This window comes from Jaculus jaculus, chromosome 9 (assembly GCF_020740685.1).
Source record: "Jaculus jaculus isolate mJacJac1 chromosome 9, mJacJac1.mat.Y.cur, whole genome shotgun sequence".
Lineage (NCBI taxonomy): Eukaryota > Metazoa > Chordata > Mammalia > Rodentia > Dipodidae > Jaculus > Jaculus jaculus.
Window position 1 is genome coordinate 84677249 of NC_059110.1, and position 10214 is coordinate 84687462.

The window sequence follows — 10214 nt, forward strand, 5'->3', positions numbered from 1 at the left end:
ACTCTTGCACTTAGTGGTCTATAAAAACTCAGAACTAAATCAAGATACATTTAAGATTCTTAGGATGTTAACTCAGAGAGAGGATCTCAGATTAAGTTTTTTTTAATATATTTTATTTATTTGAGAGACAGAGACAGAGAGAGAGAGAGAGAGAGAGAGAGAGAAAATGGGCGTGCCAGGGCCTCCAGCTACTGCAGATAAACTCCAGATGCATGTGCCCTCTTGTGCATCTGGCTTATGTGGGTCCTGGAGAATTGAACTGGGATCCTTTGGCTTTGCAGGCAGACACCTCTCCAACCTTCCCAGGTACCATATACTAAAATACATTTTAAAAAAGTCACATTCAAAGGAACAAATAAGCTAATCATTCTATTTTAACTGTTGTTATAGTATTTAAAGGGATAAATTATCCCTGTAGTGCCTTATCAAACTACCATCCCCACTTTTTTTTCCATTATAAAACTCAAAATTAAATGAAAGGTTATCAATTAAATTCTCATGATAATGAGCTTCCAGGGCAAATGGGAAACTGGCTGCTGATGAGACAGTTTTTCAAATGCTATTTACAGAGCCCTAGGATTCAATTAGCCTTGAGATGATGCTTTACACATCTTTTCAAGCTTTTAAAGCAGCTTTTCCTCCTAATGCTACAATTATGTTTTCCACTGTTAGACTAAGTGCCAAACCCCTCCATGATAGTACTTTCTCACTTTAAAAGGAAAAAGAAAAAAGAAAAGAAGTAAAATAAAGGCCAGATTCAATGAGTAACATTTATTATACTATCTTTTAAATGTTTTAGACATAGAGGCTTGACATTTTAATTAAGAGTCTGATTTAAATTTTTATCCAATTGATAGGCTGGAGAGATGGCTCAGCTTAAGTTAAATGCATCTCCTGGGTGAAGGCCTGAGGGAACCTCGGTTAGGCAGAGGTTGAATCTCTAGAGCCCACATAAACAGCTGGGTGTGGCCACACATGCCTATAACTTCAGCCCTGCATGGGAGCAGAGACCTGAGAATCATTGGAGTACCAGAATCAGTAAAAAGACTCTGGCTCAAAACAAGACCAGTTGGAAGAGTGATGGATCAGTACATATGACATTCCGCTCTGGCCACCATAGGCAAATACACCCCACTGCAGATGAGTAAATGGGCACTACCCATCTATTCTCCTCACACATACTAAAAAAAAAAAATTCTTACCCAGTTGCAACTGCTGTAAGATTATAAATTCCAGGAACAAGTAATCTGTGGAAATCACCAAATCTGCCTGTTGTGATATTATGATTAATACCAGCCACTGAGAGGGTTGCATTCTCCAACCCAGATCCTGTTACTGAATCTTTAACAAATCCTTTAATTCCAATGTGTACCTAAAAGACAAGAATCAAAGCTCAGAGGCAATCAATTTGAAAACAAGAAAATACAGTGTTTCTGCTAGAGTTTTAAAAAATAAAGCTACTCTACTACCTTTCTAAAATATTTTTCAATTCCTTGAAGTTGAAACAAAATATAGATACAAGTCTTAATTCCTAAAATTTAACTCATACATGTCTCTACTAAGGTGCTTTTGAAAGTACCTTTCTTTAAAGCCAGACTTCTAATTTTCTCACCAAACTATAATTTCTGTCATAGCCAATAATTGTATAAGCTTGTCTCATATCTATATTAAACTGAAGTCCAGGTTCATTTGGTGTCTAGCAAATATGAATATTATTAACTTGGCAGTACAAATTTATGGTGTCTCATCGGAGCTGGAAATTGAGCTTAGGACTTTACTGGAGCCAAGCACTGGCTCTACCACTAATCCTCACTGCAAGCCTCTAGTAGTACAAATTTGGCTAATTATTTCCATGTGAAAAGGGGTTCTAAGACAGACAAAGGAAGCCCTATGGAGCAGGAGGGAGTTAGGAATGAGAGGCAGAAGAGGCAGAGTGAGATATGTTCTAATAAATTATAATGTAATAATTTCTAGAGACAATATGCAATCATATGATAAGTGATAGAAGTTTAGACTTATTCATATACATCCAAATTTCTCCCTTGTTTAATCCATTACTTTCAACATTCCAGTCAGCTACTTTACCTTTTCAATCAATGTGATCAAAGACTCACGATTGTTCACCCATTCCTGATGAAGATGTGAAGCAGGTGGGTACTTGCAACAAGACAATTCTAATGTGATTTCAAAACAGTTGGCCCATACATAATTGTAATCTTGCATACCACCTGTAACATGAAGGAAAAAATAATTTCATTCTCCCAAGAGACTGGAGAAATTAAATTATTCACCTTTGCCATGTGTAACTTTTCTTTAAAACATTAAGTAGTTTAAAATTGGAGAAGACTCAATGACAGAGAAAATCAAGAAAGCAGGCTGAAAGAATATATACTGAAAATAAATTCATGAATATATAGTACATTTAATTGGTAGGATGAACAGTTATGGAAAGTACGATTAAAGAAGTTAATAATAAAAGCTGTTTTAGTGCTTATTATATATGTCAGATCATTGTGAGAGTTGTATGTGTATTAAATTAATATGTATAGCAATTATATGAGGTAGGTACTACCATTCTGTCCATTTTATAGATGTGAGAAGTGAGGCACAAAGAGGTTAAGATTTATAACAGAATGAAAATGAAGGGCACACATGCTGCTAAGGCTGTAAAGGATATACATGCCAAAACATCATTAAGTACTTCTATTTTTTAAAAAATATTTTACTTTTATTTATTTAACAGAGAAAGAGGGAGAGAGAGAATGAATGGGCACACCAGGGCCTCCAGCTACTGCAAACTAACTCCAGATGCATGTGCCCCTTTGTGCATCTGGCTAACGTGGGTCCTGGGGAATTGAACCTGGGTCCTTTGGCTTTGCAGGCAAATGCCTTAATTGCTAAGCCATCCCTCCAGCCCAAGTACCTACTACTCTTAACTGTGACCCCTTTATCAAAAAGGTGGCAAGAGAAAAAGGTTTCTGCCTAAGGTGGCACAGCTACACTAATTGGGGAAAAAAGAAGAGAGAATAAACTCTTTCAAAATGTGTCTAATGGAAGACAAAATTCAAAGGAGAATAACTGTCTACAATGAGCCACCTTCACCATTACTTTGACACCTAGACAAGCCCACACACTCATTTTGTAGAAAGCAATTTCCCTAATGACTATTGTCACTTGGTTTTCTCACATCTTGTTTTAGGTGGGTGAGACCTAAAGAATAGATAAGAAGTAAGCTATCTTCTCTATGAACTCACCTTGTTTCCAAAATATGGGTAGGGAAACATTTACAGTACTAGAAGCTTTCCAAAGCCCCCCCCCCCTTTTTTTTTGCATGTGACAGACATAGTCCCTGTCCTTAGTCACTTACTTCTATTATTCCTAAAAGATGGCCCAAAGTCCAGGTCTGCTCAGCCAATGCCCACTACTTATCAAAATCCTCCTATACACCTATTCCTGGCAAAGAGAACTTCCTTTTTCAGTTGTATCCAAAGACCCCAAACAAAGCACAAAAGTACATTTTGAGGATTATCTTTCTCCAATTGCCAGTACATCTTAGATAAGGTCATATAGAATCCTTCAGCTCAGGAGAATCATTTCCCTTTCATTCATTCAGCAACAAAAGGTATCCTAGAGTCATAGCTGCCTCTGCCACTTACAGGCTGAAAGTTCTTTGACACTATTAATGTGGGTTTTTATTTATTTATTTGAAAAGTAAACATTAGATAATCACAATCCATCCTTCCAACTCTTCAGTTTCTGTTTGGAGAGATGGCTTAGTGGTTAAGGTGCTTGCCTGCAAAGCCAAAGAACCTGGGTCCTGGGTTCCCGGAACCCACATAGGCCAGATAGATATATAAGGTGGCACATGAGTCTGGAGTTTATTTGCAGGGCTGGAGGCCCTGGCGTGACTATTATCTCTCTCTCCCTCTCAAAAATAAAATAAAATATTTAAAAAATGCATGTTATAAGCCAGGCACGGTGGCACACACCTTTAATCCCAGCACTTGGGAGGCAGAGGTAGAAGGATTGCTGTGAGTTCGAGGCCACCCTGAGACTCCATAGTGAATTCCAGGTCAGCCTGGGCCAGAGTGAGACCCTACCTCGAAAAACCAAAAAAAAAAAGCTTATTATAGAGTCAGGTATGGTGGCGCACTTTTAATCACAGCACTCTGGAGGCAGAGGTAGGAGGATCACCATGAGTCTGAGGCCACCCTGAGACTACAAAGTGATTCCAGATCAGCTTGGACCACAGTGAGACCCTACCTTGAAAAACAACCAAAAAATTAAATAAAATTAAATTAAAATAAAAAAATAAAAATGCATGTGAATGCTTGGGCTGCAGGATACAAAAACAAAATATCAAGCTGGAGTTGAGCTGGAAGCCGCCTCTTTATTAACTAACTGTTGTGATGCTGGAAAAAGTTATGCAGCTTGTTGAGAGAGAAAAGTGATCAATGTGGTCTTAATCAGCAGTGAAACCTGTAAGTTTAATGGTTGGACAGCCAGGCCAAATACACTAACTGGGGCAATGGTGGCATGTCTGTTATGGGAAAACTAACTGATTTCCAGTTGGATTTGAGGCCCACTAAATGAAAGAGACTTCAGGCCTGGCACTTAAAACCTAGTTAAAAGCCTATGGTTGTGGAGGGTCATAAGCCCTAGGGGGGAAACTACTACTGTTGTCGGTCTAAATGCACTGAATGAGATATCTCTATCACACACTTCAAGGTTCAGGGACCATTTCAGAAATGAGGAAGAAGTGGTTGAAAGAATGTAAAAGCCACAGGAAGGAGAGGAATGCTTTGCAACACTGTCTTGCAGACACAAAGTGGCCATGGCATTCATGACCTCACAGTGGCTGATGTTATACCTATACAAGATCTGCATAATAGGAGGGGGGAAATGACGACATCAAAATAGAAGGGAGAGGCAGGCGTGGTAGTGCATACCTTTAATCCCAGTACTTGGGTTGCAGAGGTAAGAGGATCACTGTGAGTTCAAAGTCAGCCTAGGACTATAGAGTGAGTTCCAGGTGTGCCTGGGCTAGAGTGGGACCCTACCTCAAAAAGAAAAATACAACAACAAAATAGAAGGGAGATTAATTAGAAAGAAGGGACTCAGCGGAATGGGATAGGGGAAAGAGAAAAACGGAAGGTAGTGTGAGAGGATTAAGATCATGTTATAGTGTCTGTATGTATGGAAGTTATCAATAAAAAAAAAAGTTTAAAGAAAAAAGAAAGGAGCTATGCCCTACAGTGAAGAAACAAATTCTTCCAACATAAATAATGTGACTTTGGACATGGGTTACTCTACATGAGAATGTAGCCTGGCTAAAACCTTGAGAAGAAGGCCCAATTCTACCATGCCTGGGACTCCTGACCCATAAACTCTGTGATAATGTGTTTTATTTTAAAATACACACACACAAATACATGCTAGTTTGATTATAAGAGAAAAGACAGCGACCAAATTCAAAGGAAAAAAAAAATCTGAAACATTTGTAGAGAAGTCAACGTCACTGCATACCGAGTCCATCAGAAAAGGACTTAGAAAACTGTGAAGCAAAGCAAACAAGACAACACAATTAACAAAGCTTTGACAAATGCAACAGCAAGCATGCTAAAAGTCTCAAATCTTATTTCTACTTATTTGAGAGAGAGCGAGAGGAAGGCAGATACAGACAGAGAGAATGGTCACGCCAGAGCCTCTAGGCACTGCAAATGAACACCAGACACATGCATCTGGCTTATGTGGGCACTGGGGAGTCAAACGTATACCTTTAGGCTTCTCAGGCTAGCACCACCTCTCTAAGCCCTCAGTCTTATTTATGTCCCGGTGTGTGCTTTGAGGCACATCTCACTCTTGAAATACAGCTACCTTTCTAAACACAGTATGTGCCATTTCATTAGCATATTCACAGGATAAATATGTTGAGATGAAGGCTAGGTTTAGTATAAAAGTTAAAAACTCATAAAGAAGAAATTGGGGAAAAATGCAAAAAAATGAACTCCAGATGCATGTGCCTCCTTATGCATCTGGCTAACATGGGTCCTAGGGAATCAAACCTGGGTCCTTTGGCTTTGTAGGCAAACGCCTTAATTGCTGAGCCATCCCTCCAGCCCGGAAGTTCAATTTTCATCCATGTCTGCTGCTGTTCTAGGTGTATATATACATAGTGATGAGCAAACAGACAAGGTTCATACTTTCAAATAACTTGTATTCTTATATAAATGAGAAGGCAATCAGATGGTCAGAAGAGAACAGAAAACTTTAATGGAATGACATGATAGAGCAAAACTGGTGGCAAGTAGAGATGAAGAGGTCAAGAAAACCTTGTTAAGGAGGTACTATGTGAGGGTTAATCTTCATTGTTAACTTGACTGGATTTAGAAGCACATAGAAGACACTCCTCCAGCATGTCTGTAATGACATTTCCAGAAGCTTAACAGAGATGGGAAGACCAATCCTGAATGAGCCAGTCACCATCCCATCAGTTGGGGTCCAAACTGAATAAAAAGGGGGGAAAAAGAGAGAAAATGAGCTGAACACTAATATTCACCTCTCTCTGCTTCCTGACTGCAGACCCAATGCAACCAGCCATCTCACATTCTCACTGCCACGCCTTCTCTGGTGTGATGGATTATATAGCTCCCTTTCAAAACTGTGAGCCAAAATAAATCCTTTAAGTTGCTTCATCAATTACTTTGTCACAGCAAAGAGAAAAAGTAGCTAATACATACAACTAAGCCAAAATATGAAAAACAAAGGGTTTAAAGTCCAGACAAAGGGAATGACTTAAGATTGAAAAAGGGAAAAATGGCTACTGCAGCTATACAATAACTGACAAGACAGAAATAGTTCAAAATGAGGTTGAGAGATGTCAGCAAAGTACAATTATTTACTCTGAGGGTGAGGAGGTTAGAATCTTATTCTAAGAGATTACTGAAGGGTTATCATTTTGGTTTTATTCTGTTAAGGAACACAAGGTAAGACTTACAACCTTAATCATCTTGAAGTGTGTAGCACTATAATGTTGACTGTTGCCACAGTGTGGATATGGTTTGTCCCCTAGTGGTTCATGTTGTAGAACTTTGTGTCCAGTGTGGTGATGTGACAAGAGGTAGAGCCTTTAAGATGTGACATGTAATGAAAAGTGACCAGGTCACTAGGTTGTTGCCCTTGGGAGGGATTAATAGAGTTCTCATGGGACTCAAGTTAGTTCTCAGGAGTTCTTACAAAGCAGGGCCATACTACTATGTTGCTCTTTTCTGCATGTGGCTGGTTGCATTGTAGTTTTTCTGCCATATTGTGACCTAACCAAGAGGCCACTCATCAGAAGCCAAAATCATGGGTATGCCTGACTGTGACTTTCAACCTCTATGTTAGTTACTTTTGAGTAGCTGTGACAAAAATACCTGAGAGAACAATTTAAAGGAGAAATGATTTTTTCTTTTTTGCCTCATAGTTTCAAGGGGATGAAGTCCATGGCTGCTTGGCCCCAGGTTCTTAAACAGAACCAGGGGAATGGACGTGGTGGAAGAGGTTCTTCACCTTATGGTGGACAGGAAACAGAAAGAGGGAATGCAGAAAAGGACCAGAGCAGGATACAGTTCCTATAGATACTTCCTCAATGTCCTCTTTCTTCCAGTTTAGCTTAATCTCCTACTTATTTATTTATTTTTTTATTTTTTGAGGTAGGGTCTCATTCTAGCCCAGGCTGACCTGGAATTCACCATGTAGTCTCAGGGTGGCCTCAAACTCACGGTGATCCTCCTACCTCTGCCTCCCAAATGCCAGGATTAAAGGTGTGCATCACCACACCCGGTTCCTCCTACTTCTTCAATCCACTAATAATGCCATATTAAGGAGGATTCAATCTATTCATTATGTCAGTGACCTCCTCATGAGCTAAATGCCTTTGGAAACACCCTCAATGACAGCTTGGGGTGCAAAAGGGTGCTTTACTGGTCTACTAGGTAATTCTTGATACAATCAGATTTAAGGAGAACCAACATAAAAACTGAGGAGATAGCTTAGTAGGCAACAGCACTTGCCATACAAGCATAAGAACCTGAGTTTGATCTCCAGCACATGCATGAAAAGCTAGGCATGGCTACATATACCTATAAGTCCAGTTTTGGGATGGGGGAGAGGGGCAGGAGAGGCAAGAGAAGCCCTAGGGCTCACTAATCAGCCAGACTGACTAGCAAACAGCAACTCCAGGTTTGGTGAGAGACTCTGTCCCAAGGAAACAATGCAGAAGAGCAATAGGATTCCTGATGTTCTACTATGGCCTCTGCATGCATGTGCATGGGGTGAGTGCAAGTTTGCACATATGTAGACACTGGACAGACACATACCATACATACGCAGAATAACTACTGAAGTTTCCAAAAATGTAAGCTAAATCACTTTTCTGTATCTTGTTTTGTTATAGCAACAGAATATAATTCAGCTATATTCACATTGTAAAACGACAGATTGCTAGAACTTTTTTACCTTGCAAAATTGAAACTCTATGCCCACTAAACAACTGTCCCTTTCTTTCTTTCCTAGGCCCCTGACAACCACCATTCTACTTTTATAAGATTTTGATAACCTTCGATACCACCTCATATAAATAGAAACATGAAAAAGTCTGTCTCTTTGTGACTCATTTGTTTCATTTAGCATTACTGGTGACAATACAATGGTCACTGTATATAGAACATTGTACTAAGATTACTGTTAATTATAAATAAAGAACTATTCTTCTCCCATTGTTTAGTGTTTTTGCAAAGAAGTGAAACGGAGATGTAAAAATAAAAATTTCAGAACAATGTTAATATGAACTTTTTCTTTGGCATAAATTTAATAGCTGTATTAATGCAAACATGGCCAACTCACATTTTAATTATGCCAGTGAATTATGCAGTGAAATAGACTATCATACTGTAGAACCAGGCTCAAGTCCTAGCATCCTTTTGCCTGTCTCTTGTTTTTATGCAGTAGCAATTAAAGGAAATAAGAGTCAAAGACAACGGAAAAATCAAGTTTACAATGCTATCTAATTAGAGATTGCTATCACATCTGATTATCAGATGTAACTTTAATAGATAAATAGCTCCAATCAATGTGCCTCACAAATATATCCCTAGGGTAGTAGGTAGGGAGGAAAAGCAGAAGTCTTTTAAAAATAAGGATTAAATCCAAGAGAAGAAAATAATTTTAGTGGACTCAAATCCCATAGATCACACATTATCAATACTGATAAGTAAATTCAGTGGAGGAGGATGAAAAGGGGGAAAACAAAGCAGGGTGGTAGGAGGATGTAAATTTTATTACTTTTTTAAACATTTTATTTATTCATTTATTAGAGAGAGAGAGGCAAAGTGAGGCACAGAGAGAGAGAGAGAGAGAGAGAGAGAGAGAGAGAGACAGAGAGACAGAGAGACAGAGAGACAGAGAGAATGGGAGTACCAATGCAAACAAACTCCAGATGCATATGCTACCATGTTCATCTGGCTTACATGGGTTCTGGGGAGTTGAACCTGGATCCTTAGGCTTCACATGCAAGCACCTTAACTTCTAAGCCATCTTTCTAGCCCAATTATGTCAATTTTAATAAAGTTTAAATAATAATAATAAAAAACATATAACTATGAGCAACTCAAAACTAAAGGCCAGGGTTTTAGAAATAAATCCTTTTTGTTAGGTCATTCAGATTTGAGAAAATATTTTGAGGAATAGTGTACCTAACTGTAATATTAACATTGGCTTCATAGTATAAAACCTAGTAGAAATGAAAAATATCAGTTAAATCTTGACACACATATTCTCCAACTTTTCCTTTGATAAGATGACAATATTTATGTCAAACACAAAGCTATGTAAAATTATATTAGAAATAAAAAGAAGGCAACTTACAAACAGTATTAAAAAAAAAACAACACTATCTTGGGGTTGAAGATAAATCTCAGTAGTAGAAGCATTTGCCTAGTATTTGTAAGGTCCTGGGTTCAATCAGCAATCACACACATACCAATAACTTTATATTTCAGCAATAATCAAAAAAAGTAAGAAAAAAGATCACAATAAACCTTAAAATTACAGAATTAAACATAATAAAATGTATAATATAAATCAGTATAACATAATATAAATCAGTATAATAATTTACTGAGGAATATGGAAGATCTTAATGGTGTATTTCTTTTTTTTCCAGTCCTTTCTTC

At 38.2% G+C, this 10214-nt stretch overlaps 1 protein-coding gene across 1 annotated transcript in view; it reads right to left on the reverse strand.

Annotated features, from left to right (window-relative positions):
• The window catches only part of Cpd (carboxypeptidase D), a 94420-nt gene that overhangs the window by 52176 nt on the left and 32030 nt on the right, over positions 1 to 10214 (reverse strand). The window contains exons 3-4 of the mRNA XM_004667877.2: positions 2086 to 2228; positions 1203 to 1372 (exon numbers count right to left, since the gene is read on the reverse strand). Coding sequence (XP_004667934.2) covers positions 1203 to 1372; positions 2086 to 2228 — 313 coding nt within the window. The remainder of the gene's footprint in view (positions 1 to 1202; positions 1373 to 2085; positions 2229 to 10214) is intronic.